The 12,500-nt window shown below is 33.6% G+C and overlaps 3 protein-coding genes across 4 annotated transcripts in view; 1 reads left to right on the top strand and 2 right to left on the bottom strand.

The window, feature by feature from the left end:
- The window catches only part of mRpL52 (mitochondrial ribosomal protein L52), a 3,654-nt gene extending 2,604 nt beyond the window's left edge, over window positions 1-1,050 (top strand). Inside the window, exons 3-4 of the mRNA XM_043031596.2 lie at window positions 310-436; window positions 811-1,050. Coding sequence (XP_042887530.2) covers window positions 310-436; window positions 811-951 — 268 coding nt within the window. The 3' untranslated portion in view covers window positions 952-1,050. The remainder of the gene's footprint in view (window positions 1-309; window positions 437-810) is intronic.
- A 1,198-nt stretch (window positions 1,051-2,248) lies between these two features.
- Window positions 2,249-8,938, bottom strand: LOC122263226 (uncharacterized). 2 transcript variants are annotated; one of them, XM_043031591.2, is made up of 12 exons: window positions 8,262-8,938; window positions 8,019-8,128; window positions 7,658-7,753; window positions 7,342-7,432; window positions 7,039-7,154; window positions 6,530-6,649; window positions 6,035-6,204; window positions 5,738-5,940; window positions 4,337-4,555; window positions 3,871-3,995; window positions 2,918-3,036; window positions 2,249-2,743 (listed from the first exon to the last, which is right to left on the bottom strand). In XM_043031591.2, the coding sequence occupies exons 1-12, from the start codon at window positions 8,368-8,370 to the stop codon at window positions 2,266-2,268; spliced, it is 1,956 nt and encodes a 651-aa protein (XP_042887525.2). In that variant the 5' UTR covers window positions 8,371-8,938; the 3' UTR covers window positions 2,249-2,265. The 2 variants fall into 2 exon arrangements, with proteins under 2 accessions (XP_042887525.2, XP_042887526.2); XM_043031592.2 differs by having other exon boundaries at window positions 5,738-5,859.
- Window positions 8,939-8,956: 18 nt separating this feature from the next.
- On the bottom strand, window positions 8,957-12,189 carry LOC122263225 (meckelin). Its single transcript, XM_043031590.2, has one exon. It carries the CDS (start codon window positions 12,057-12,059, stop codon window positions 9,099-9,101), a length of 2,961 nt encoding a protein of 986 aa, XP_042887524.2. The 5' UTR covers window positions 12,060-12,189; the 3' UTR covers window positions 8,957-9,098.
- Between the last annotated feature and the right edge of the window lie 311 nt (window positions 12,190-12,500).

Genomic DNA, 12,500 nt, shown 5'->3' with positions numbered 1-12,500 from the left:
TATATATTTCAGTACAAATAGGTTTAACATTCACATTTCACACATTTGATTTGATAACATTTATCAAGCATTCAAATGTCAAATACTTGTGTTTGTTAGGGAAGTTTTAGGAGAATTTCATATAAGTACTATGCTCATTTAACCAAACTGATAATGGCGGTAAGTTAATTGAAGAATATGGATTTCCCAAAATAGAAATATATTGTTTGTATATTTTGAAAATACTTTGTCTTGTTATTATACTAAAAACTCAGTGGTATAAAAAAGAAAAGATTGTCATTTATCATTAATAAATTTTTCTCCCTCTAGGTTTGATACCAGATTGGGAGCCTGTGGACCATTAGTGGATGGGCCAGACTACACTTTTGTAGATGGGCGGCCAACTCCTCTTCGTTCTGGACAGAGAAGGAGAGCTTTGGAACAGAAGGAAGTATCGGTTAGTTTTAAAGTGTTACATGGTTACTGCTATTTATTACTGGATATGTAAGCAAGTTGCACAAAAATAACTTTATACAGGAGTTCTTTGCCAGGAGTTATGTTTTATCAATGCACATAACATTTGGTAAGTACTATTTGTTATATGTAATTAATCTTTCTCTTTGAAAGTTTTGAATTGGATATTTTTACATATGCAGTAACTTTCTTTGGTGTATTGTAGGATATTCTATCATTATATTACTATGTTAGTGTAGTTTTGCTATTTATGTGTAACGGCTAAAAGAGATACACTTATATAGAGAGAAAAATGATTTAACAATAGGTGTTATTAGTGTTTGTGTGAAATTTAATTTACATTTTTTTCTTTTTCAGGGCAAAGTGTTACAGTTAATGAAGGAAACAAATTTTGCAATTGAACGGCATCAAAGATTATTGCTTGAAGAAAAGGAAAAGAAAAATCAAATTCTTAATGAAAAGCTAAAGCCCAAAGGTCATAGATTACTCAAGAATTAAAGTATGATTACTTCTGCTTTATGTTTTTATTTGTGTAGGATATTGTATTGAATCTGCATTGAAATATATTATGTAAATAAAATAAAGTATTGGTTAAAATTATTGTTTTAATGAGTATTTTGATATCCCTGAAAAATGTTTTTTAAGTACCCATAAGGAAGTAAATATCCAAAAGCCAGATTTAGAAAAAAGTGGCTTCAAAGTTTCCGCATTATCAACATCATTAAGTGACAACAGTAATAATGCTTACAGAAAAAAATTACATTAACTTTAAAAATGTTCAATCTTTTAGTAAGACTATTTTGTGCATGTGGGTTTTTCTACCTTTGTATGAACATGGTAAAGTATAGAAGTGCTTTGTCAATCATAGATTATGGTAGTACTGGGTTAAGATCTTTGACCTTGGCTGGGTATCTTAACCCATTGTGGATGGGGTGTCTAACAACCTAACTGGTTGTCAGGGCGGGTGCTATGACACTAGTGGCACTGGCTAAAAATTAGAGGGACGGGGGAAGACTTTTTTCCATCCTCTGGGTAGCGCAGACTAGCCCAAACAATATTTTTCCACAAATCCATCATAAAATGTGGGTTTAGGCTGACTTTGGAACCCTGTAGCTCTGGAGCTAATACTATTACAGCCATAATACTTCACGGCTGTGTACGCACTTCAACTGTGAGCAGATGTCGATGTCGTGTCATGTACGCATTGACTCCTGTCTTTTAGGCCTAATCGGTGCCAGCATGTATATCATGAAACCTGTGCGCAATGGGTTAAGGTGTTGTTTCCAATTATTTTCTTAACTTATGGTATAATGTATGAGTCTATAAATGATATATAAGCAAAGATATACTAATTAGCATTTGGTACGATGTGTTACACAACTGAAGGACTAACTAGCTAGTATTTTGGAACAAAATGCAATACGAAAGTGATCCAACTCCGTAAAAATGCCTGTCTCAGAAAGGTTAATATATATTATATTGGTAAATATGATAAATATATATATATATCATAGATTTAATTTTCCATTTTCACTCACAGATAACTTCTGTAGTTTTTTTATTTTTTTCAGATTTGATGCTCCACTGTATGGTACTACATTTTTGACATATCACAGTAAAATATACATTTCAAGCTCTTGAAATATCAAAGACCAAGGTTTGCCTTAGTGAAACCTGAAAAGTTGATTAATAAAATAGTGAGAAAAAAATAAGACACTTACAGACACTTTTTAAAAATTTACAATCATATTTACAGTTCTCAAAACTAAAGATATTTCAGTAAAAACACTTTTCAAAAATACTATTTCACTTTTATTCCAGATACTTTACATACAAGTTGTCCATTTCACGTTGTAAGTCATACAATCTTTGTCTCCACAAACCATAAATTTCTGCATCAAAAGTTACATCTCCCTTTCCTGCTAAAATGGCTTCCCTATCTTCTAAATACCTCTTGCTATTCAACTGACTATCCTTTACAGCTTCTTGCATCCCCTTCCCTTTTCCCTTGGGACTATTCTTTAACCTTGTATCATCTTTAACTCTGTTATCATTTTCAATAATCATAATATCTTCTTCCCCCTTTTTCTTTTTATGGGTTTTTGCATGTGTTTCAAAGCCTTCAATGACAGAAGATGTAACTTCCTTCATTTTGGCTAACAATTGGTGTCGGATCTTCTCTGTTTGGGAGTTGCTGTCTTTTGTGTTGACCCCTGGAGGATGCACATTTACATCTAAGGGAAGCACTGCTAGCATTGAGTGGACCATTAGCAGAGCCTGGTTATCATCTCTGTGAATGAAAAGTACAATATTTCATTAATACATCTTTTATACACTGTTGCCATTCCCTTTATGTTTTATTTTAACATAAGTAAAAAAAAATGGAATAGCTGGTGTAAAATATAATATAGAAGTATAGTAAAGTAACAGATAAAACCATGTTCACTTTAAGATGATGTCTCACTTGGTGTAAAGTGTGAGGTCCACCTTGTGTGCATCTAATGGGAGGTATGAGAAAACAGCATGTCTCAGAGGATGACCTTTTGTAGGGTAGAAGCAGTACATACCAGTTACACCACTGACCTGAAAGTAAGGAAGTGATGATTTTTATTAAAATAATAGAAAATAAATTCTTGGTGCTACTAATTTTTTTTATGATTCTCAAATTAGAGTATTTATTTATAAGTATATTGCAATATAATTCATTTTCAAGGTAGTACTATTTTGACCTGACTTTTCCTATGATATACTTAATTTGATTCAGGTATCAGTAAATTATAAAATGATGTGAGGATTTACAATCTATTTGGAAACCATCTAAAGAAAGAATCCATCCTAATTTTAATACTGCTAAAGGTATTCTTATGTCTTAACAACTGAACTTTCTGTCTTAATGTTATGGAAACTTGACTGTATTATTAATGTATGTATTTATATAATATCCGGGGAACAAAAAATAATTTTATTTTTTCCTCCTTTCCTTACCATGACAAGAAATAAGAAAGGAATAGAGAAAGAGAAAAAATGTGTTTGCCTACAATATATATTTTGATATCTTACCAAAAAGTCAGTGTATAATTATCACTCAGTAAGTAAAACTTTCACATCTAAATGTACTTTCATTATCTGTGTACAAGCCTGTTTTTTTCCTCATACATCCTTTTAACAGCCAGTTAAATTATTATGCATTTCTTACTGGAGGCTCTAACTGGCTATCACCTTATATCTTGGACACTATTACTGATTCAAACCCACTACAATGATTTGTTGGTATAACCACAACTTTGATTGTCTTAACTGAGATATGAAAATTTGCTTTGGAAAAAAAAGAGGATGTAGCATCTAATGATAAACTCTTTTCCAAACTAAAATCAAATGTAAACTTTTATTGCGAAAATAGACAAACAGAAAACTAACCTTCACAACTGTGTAATCATTTGAAAGTTTGGGTATTAGATTACAGAGAGGTGAAATAATACTGCTTATGGTGATGTTGTTACATCTACTTCCTCCTACCAGAGCAACAATGCTATAAGGCACACCTGTATAAAAAAAATATAAAAAATCTATTATTATCCTTGCCAAAATATGCAACACAAATCTTTAATTTGAACTTTCAAAAGTTCTGAAAGTGACTGGTACTGACTTCTGTTATGATTCATAATTTTTAACTGAATTTCATGTAAAGATGAGAAATTCTGCCCCTAAACAATGTTAATTTCTCCTACTTATAGGAAGCTGAAAATTATTCTTCAGTAATAAAATAAATATTTCTATCATATCTTTTCAATATCTTGGTATCTACCTTTTCATGATTTTATATAACACTGAAGAGTACAATAAAAATCAGTTTGTGAAAAACTGCAAAAACAAAATCAAGTACCTCCTTTGACAGATTCTGGGTCAATGGTTACCACATGGTTCTGAAGTTCATGTGCATGTATTGTTACAGGCTCAAAGGATATCTGATAACCTTCAGATGTTTCCTCAGGTTGCACTAGTTGCTGGGTGGCCTCCATTGCTAAAGGCTTGCAAGAATATGATACTATCCCTGAACAAGTCACACTGGAGCCTTCACTAAAACTTGGAATGTCGCATATTCCTGCAATAAAGAAATACACCAATAGCTTACATGCCACAACTGTCCTGAATAAACTTTTTTTCTTTTGCAACAGGTCTATGAAACCTTTTATAAATGCTAAATGAAAACTATTGAATTATTTCCGAATTTCTTTACCCTCTAATATCCTACTAACATACCACAATTTGTTTAGTCTCTTACCAAATAATTTCAAATACGATTATCCATGATTTTGGCTATAATATATATTAAAAATTTATGAAAACAATAAGAAACTGAAAAATGCAGCTATGAGATAATAAATATCACACAGATAAATAAATAATGAAAGTACCTTAACAAAAGCTATTAAATAGCAAATGTGAATAAAGAGCAGACAAATCATTAAATGCATGTAGTATATACTTGACAACAAATTAGTATGTTTCAAAAATAATTATGTTGGAATGCTGAATGTGGACATCCTGATCTTGCCCTTTCTCTAGTGTAAACAGTGGGCACTAGGCAGTGTCAATCTCTGTGCAGCCATGTCATTGTTAACCCTTTTGTGCACTCCGTATATTCATCTTTCTTTTTCCAGGCTGATTTCTAGGGCAGGCCTGACTGCATGTGGTGTTTTTGTTGCTGTTATTTCCAAAACTTTTTATTTGTATCAACCAAATATCATTGTCATAATAAATAGCTGATCTGCATTGTAAGCTCCCGCTCCCCCTAAAAAGTATGTATGAAATATATAACTAAAATGAATATGAATACAAAGCCTAATAGTACTATCCAAAGCATTCATTCATGGATTTTTTAAATTTGTGAGGATGTGAGAATGAATCTCTCATGGCTATTTATTATTTAAAACTCAGGGTTTGGGAAGCAACTGCTTTTTTAAATAATGGAAAATATTAAAGGTAAATTTGGGATATAGCAGACTGGTTTAATGTAAATTCAACAATATTGAAAAAAAAAAAAAAAAAAAAAAAAAAAAAAAAAAAAAAAAAAATATATATATATATGTAAATATATATATATATATATATATGTATATATATATATATAAATATATAGATATAAAAAATAAGGGAATGACAGCACTAAGTATCATTTATACTATCTTTACTAATTCTACTGGCATTTTAAGGCAAACAAAAATAATAATAATCATGAAAAAAATCTCAAAGAAAATCCAATAGCAAAATACACAATATTTACCAAGAATGCAGGCCCTCTTCTTAGGTCTCAGAACTGGGGGATGTAACTTCTCTATTTCAACTCTGAGACCAACAGAGTCTTCATTACTTTCTGCTTGATTTGACTGTCTCCTTTGAACAGTTCTGAGAATATTTGTAGTATAAGAAAGATTTTGTGTTCCTTCTCCCACACGTAGCCTCAGCTCGGGATTACACACTAAGCTCCTGAGGACAGCCATTATAAGGTAATTATGATAACTCTGATATCAGTATTTGAATATCATCTTCAATATTCACCACTGATATTTCAGTTTCATACCTCTCTGCAGTGTTGATAACATTGATGCCAATGACCCATCTATCATGAACTATCTTGTGTCTTACAGAGAGGATCTGCATAGGAGACTTCCAAGACCTGGGTGGAGAGATTCTCTGGGGAGGGCCCCTATCATGGCTGCAGATCCCCAATGTTAATGTCTTCTCCAAGTTCTATATGAAAAGATGTTTAAAAATGAATAAAATATTGCATCAATGAATGTAACAAAATGACTTTAATCCACTAAAACTGCCATCTGAGAATTAAACAAACACACACACACACACACACACACACACACACACACACACACACACACACACACACACACACACACACACACACACACACACACACACACACACACACACACACACACACACACACACACACACACACACACACACACACACACACACACACACACACACACACACACACACTCTGTAATTAGAACTAAATCCAAGCAACACTACATCAAGCCAAGTAGAGTCTTACCTTTAGTTCTGAAGCTGGTACACCCTCAAGTGCTGACTGAAGAACTCTTATCTTCTGACTTATGTATGTCTCCTTCATCCTTCTTTCTGAATTCAGTCTTTCCACATGGCGGATGCCACCCTAAGAGAGAGATGGTTATTAGTTTGCCCTTTTCTTAGAGATGGTGGGGAGTAATTCATTTTCCTATAAGATGATGATGAGGATAAGGATGAGAAAGCAAAAGAGAAAGAAAAGGAGATGATGAAAGAGGAGGAGGAGAGAAGAGAAGACAGGGAAGTGGAAGGGAAAGAAGCAAATGAAGGACTAGAAGTAGAAGGAGGAGGAGAAAGATAAGGAGAAGGAGAAAGAGAAGAAGGAGGAGGTGGTAGAAGGAAAGGCAAGAGAAATGGAACAAAAACAGAAGGTAGGGGATGGAAAAAAAAATTAAGTTGTAAAATAAGGATGAAGGAAAATTACTATTTCTAATATAAACACAAACATAAAAACAAAACTTTTTTTGTTGTACTTACTTTTAGTCTATTTGCCAATGCAGCTGCTGCCTCATCTTTACCCCTTTCAGTCTCTTCGTCTTCCTTGTTGCCACATAGGGATAATAATTTGCTATTGTGGACTGTGCAATGGTCACCTATGTGGAATGGGTAGTTAAAAATAAATGAAGAAAGAAAAAATATATTTTTTTGGTTGATGATCTCCACTCATATTCATTCATATTCTTCATACTGTAATAATTCCTTCCCCATTTCTCCTTTTTTGTTCAAAGACCATTTAGTCACACTATCTTCTTAATTACTGAGACATAATTAACAACCAACCTGAGATGAGTCTTAATGAAAATGTGGGAACTCCAGTGTTGTCTGGGTCTGAGGAGCTGATGTCCTCCACATCATCCCATTCATGAAGAATCTGAAAAAGAATAGATTCAAAAGGATAGGAAAGAAAATGAAAAGAAATGAGCCAAAAGAGAAGGAAAGAGTCAAAATGTTTTTAGCATGTATACATTTATCTATTTATTTATCAATTTAAATTTAGGCTATAACATCTCTTCCAGTAGAGTAGGCATAATCTTAATTTTTATACACACAACCTATAATCAATGCAATATCATAATTAATTTGCATACGAATGTACCTTGAGATCTTTGTATGATATTAGAGCAGCCTTTTGACATCTGCGAAGCACAATAACATATAACTGCAATGGTTGGAACTGATGATGGACCACAATCTGAAAGAAAATGTATATATGAATGTGATTTATTAAGTTATGCAGAGTAACCATTTGCTAAAATGATGAGGTGTTGGTATCAGACCAGACATAATGCTAGCTTTTAAGCTGAATCAAATCAGTAAATTTAAGAAATAATTTAAACTGTATAAGACATCAAAATTCATTACATATTACACTAAAAACTATAATTCACACTAATATTAGACAAAAAAATATTATCTCTGATGGAGAGAGAGAGAGAGATTCTTTTTTATTTACTTACTTTGGTTGCATCCTTCCATGAAAGCTCTGTAGAACGCACAATATGACCAGCCTGAAGCTCAATTAAATGTCCCAGTGATGTTGCAATGAGTATGTGCTTCTTTACGGCTTCTGGAATGTTTTGTTAAGATAGAAATTTATTTATTTTTTCTTTTGGGATTAGTATCTATCACCAAAGTTCAGTAGAAATAAATATTTAAAATAAATTTATCAAAATCCTACAAAACACATGATATCAACTCACCTTCATCATGAAGTTGATCCAATGCACTTCCAACTTTAAAGTATGTGGCACTTGCTGAAGTAACAGGTGTAAATTCTGGAGGAATTGCAAGATGCAAGTCCTCCTCCATGGTAGTCCTTGTAGCAAGATGTGGCTTTATGTATTCTATATAAATGTTTCCTAAATCTCACAAAAAATTTCTCATCAAATGTTCTCTAGACCACATGTGCTATCAACTTACTAAACTTGATATAGTTCATATTCCCAGTTCACTGAAGAAAAGAAATCTTCACTATTTGCTTCTTTATGCATAGTATTTACATAAGATCAGGTAAGGGAGATGCAACAGTATGATACAACACCAAATACAAAGGTAATAAAATGCAATAAATATTTGTCAAACATGACTTCAGTTGGTAAAATACTCTTTGGTTCATACACACAGAACTCATCACCGTGCAGATACAACTCACAGATCACCTCAAATCCTTGTATAAAATATCACTCACATGATAGAGAAGGCAGTGTTCCTGATGATTCGCTTAAAAAGGTCAGTTGTTTCAAAATGACTCAGTTTTCTTATCTATAATACACAGCCTCTAATGGCAGTTTCAAATCACCATATACTCTCTCTCTTTACATTAAAAAAGAAAAAAAGAAACTAATCACAAAGCATGAAACTCAATCTTTTACTAACAGTAGTAAACAATATTTTAAAGTTTGCAGGTAGTAAATAATATTTGATAGGCACCATGCTTGATAAACTTGATGTTTCTTTGACTGACATAAATAAAGTGCTAAATGATGTGGTTCTTCTTTGGCATTGTTTCTATCAGTTAAAAATAACATAAATTAAAATTATATCAAGAATCTTTGATCTACTAAAGTCTTATTGACAACATTTTTTCGTCCAAATGTATATCTTATCTTCTTGATGGTATATGATACAACAAAGGTTACAAAACCAGCCAATACAAAATTTTCAGCTAACAGATCAACAAATGTAAAGAGTAATATTTCGAACAAGACAAACGATATCTCATGGCCGGATAATAAGACACTTTCAAAGGCATGGTTATTGTCCCTGAAGAACAAACACCTGTCATCTGGCTCTTGAAACTCAAGATCCAGAAGACTCTCCAGAAATAACTTTTCTTTAACAATATAATTCAAGTCCTTCAATGCATGTTGAAGAAACATGCCAAAGAACCTTTTCATTGTTTCATGTGCTTTGAAACTCTGCTCCATCTCTGCTGATGCCATCCTTCCCCTATTGCTTGGTCTTCGCATACCCACAAATCCATGTACAGGCTGTAATATTGTGTCATATTGTTCTCTGAATTTGTGTGTTATGGCAACTTCAAATATTTGGCACTCACTAGATGGCTCAAGGCCCCGGTGTCCACAAAGGTCTTCTTCCTCTCTCTTCAGTTGTTCATAAAAGGAATGCATGTCTATATCAGCATATCCATGTACAGAACGACCATGAATGTAATAACCATAAACAGTATGTTCTAGTATAAAAATACTAATATTAGCAATGGAACACAGGTCAACAAATTGTTGGATCTTATTCTCTACACACCTCTCATAAAAAACTGTCTTGAAAATCCACTGTACAACTGCAATAACCACAAAAACAGTGACACTAATGGCAAATCTACATACATAACTTTGTGGAGGGTTATACTCTGTATCACTCTTTTGGAAATTACTCTTTGGATCTGCACTAGAGAGATTTTCAAAGCCAATAACATTCAGGAATAAAAGAGTGAGGAATAACTGATATCCTACATTTATCTTCCTGTGAGTCTGAAGCTCATTCCACTCGTTTGTAATGAAATATGTCCTCCATATACTAATTGGCTGTTCAGATTTTGATTTGTCTTCCTCATCAAGGCTATTTGATAACTGGGGATGGGGGAGGGAATTCTTTGCCCTTGGCTGCTCCCAATCAATGATAAACATATCAAGTGTCACTTGAACATATAATATATGAATAATTTGTGCCAACTTTAAGAAACAAGCAGCAATCAAATACTGCTTGATGAGCCCCTCTTGATAATCGGTTAACAAAAATAAGTGCACAACATCTTGCCGCTTAAAGAATATGGTCCAATAGAGGCAAGAAAAGAACATGACTACAAAGAAGACATTAGCAAGATTTCCACACGTCATTAAAATGAGATGAAAAATGGTTGGCAAATCAATACTCAGTTTCCCACACCTACGAGACCAACTCCATGTTGTAATCATTGACCAGAGCGTTGCAAAGGCACTCATTACACCAATAGAAATAGACAAATCATCAGTGATTTTTGAAAAATCCATAGTGTATAAAACCCTAAAATTAGTTTTCACCATTGTGTTCATTTCATACTTGTCATCACTAACTTCTCCATATGTAATCTTGATTAGGGGTGGAAAAATAAGGCCATGTCCTTCCCCTTCCCTTAGCCTGATAACTATTTCAATGCTCTGAGCATACCTCACTACTTTTGCTCTTTCCATCCTATCTGGTGTGTTAGGAGACAGGCTCTCCCTACCACTTATGTTATCAAATAGAAAAAATCTACGCATGAGCTGCCATTTCTTCTGACTTTGCTGATTCAATTTTTCACCTTTCTCTATATAATTTCTATTCAAAACTGGAACTGCATAAATCATGTGATCCTCTTCATCATAATACTGTATAAACACATCATAAAAAACAGTCTCATATTTATCCCACAGATCTCTGACTGGAAAAGAGCAACTTTTGGTGAATGTTGTTCCAAACTTAACAGCATCGTCGAGATCAAAACTAATCAGGGGGCACAGTGTTAGTACATCTTCTAAACGACCATACTGAATTAAGTGCCCTTCTGCTGAATATTTTGCTACAGTGAAATTGAACTTTGAATCAGGATTATCTTCTTTGAAACTGTAATGAGTCTTTAACCTTGTCTTTGATAGATAAACATTAGCTTCACCTTCTGTGTAATATAACCATGGGACATGATTTGGGAGGTTGATAAAGTTATCTCCAAATTCTCCCCTGTAATATCTACATGCATTATAGTCATCATCAAAGGTATAATGTAAGAGAACACACATGTTGCTCAAAAGCTGACAAGAAGAAAGGTTCTTAAAAAAAGTACAAGTATGAGCTGCCATTCTGAAATGTGTCTCAAAAAAAGAAGACTGGATTTTTTGACCATCTTCATACTGAACTGTATAACTGCTAATCTTGTCTGGGATTTGGGCAAGCTCTGTCTGAGGGACACAAATGCCATTAATTTCTACATGGGTTTTGGGACAGGAGCATTTGCCACCACTGGCACCATAATAAGATGGGTGACAAGGTATGCACATGCCTTGTCCTGGTATGGACTCTGGGGAACAATCTATGCACGTCACATTGTCTAAATACGTCCCATTGATTTCCTTGTCTATCATAACCTGGGCTGAGTCTAAGCATGAGTCACACTGTTTCGTAGTGGCATTGTAATATGATTCTGCCTCGCAAGGAACACAGCTAAGCCCGTCATTTGACGTGACATAAAAAGAGGGACATGCCTCACAATTCAGATCATTATTGTTATTATAAACGGACTTGAATCCCGGCAGGCAGGTACAGGTATAAAGATCTTCTGTAGTTTGATTTGCAGGGCAAGCTATACACTTTAAACTAATGTGATCAAAATACTGATTTGTTAGACAGGAATTTGCGTCATTGTACAGGCTAAACTCAGGATTGCGGGCAATAACAGCTTGGATTTTGAATAAGAATGCGAGTATCCCTACTACCTTTGAACGGGCCAACATGTTTACAAACATCAATGAGAGACATTTGTCGATGGAATGCTCTCGACTTCGTATCTTTTATTTTATGTCAGCCATATTCTATATATACAAAATTGATACTAAAATACCTTCAAAATGTAAGCGTTTGTTCAGGTTATATTATTTTTCCATTCATCTGTTGTATCTATTGAAATTACTTATCTCAAAGAAAACAAAATCATCTGAAACTCATTCGAACAAATGGTAAATTCCATAGCTACAGCAAGCTAAAAGTTACTCCACTTTTATAAATGTCTTGTTCACATAGAAAAAATCACACTTCAGATGGCATTCCTTACTTACTTGATATCGTATAAACATTCAAAATTCAGTAAATCTTTATAATTTCGACATACACTTGAGTTTCCGATAAATATAAAGAATTAATAATTACGCGTACACTCGAATATACAAACGCGCGCGGCACAGAGGCAC

This window comes from Penaeus japonicus, unplaced genomic scaffold (genome assembly GCF_977035675.1).
Source record: "Penaeus japonicus unplaced genomic scaffold, GWHDUDI00000001_assembly GWHDUDI00000011, whole genome shotgun sequence".
Taxonomy (NCBI): domain Eukaryota; kingdom Metazoa; phylum Arthropoda; class Malacostraca; order Decapoda; family Penaeidae; genus Penaeus; species Penaeus japonicus.
This window is presented reverse-complemented; position numbering and strand designations above follow the sequence as displayed.

Coding starts and splice junctions, on each gene's coding strand:
- LOC122263226 (XM_043031591.2), bottom strand. CDS start 8,370: ATGGAGGAGGACTTGCATCTTGCAATTCCTCCAGAATTTACACCTGTT. Junction 5,941..6,034: donor GTTATCAACACTGCAGAGAG/GTATGAAACTGA, acceptor GGCTGTCCTCAG/GAGCTTAGTGTGTAATCCCG. Junction 3,996..4,336: donor CCCAGAATCTGTCAAAGGAG/GTACTTGATTTT, acceptor TTTTTTATACAG/GTGTGCCTTATAGCATTGTT.
- LOC122263225 (XM_043031590.2), bottom strand. CDS start 12,059: ATGTTTGTAAACATGTTGGCCCGTTCAAAGGTAGTAGGGATACTCGCA.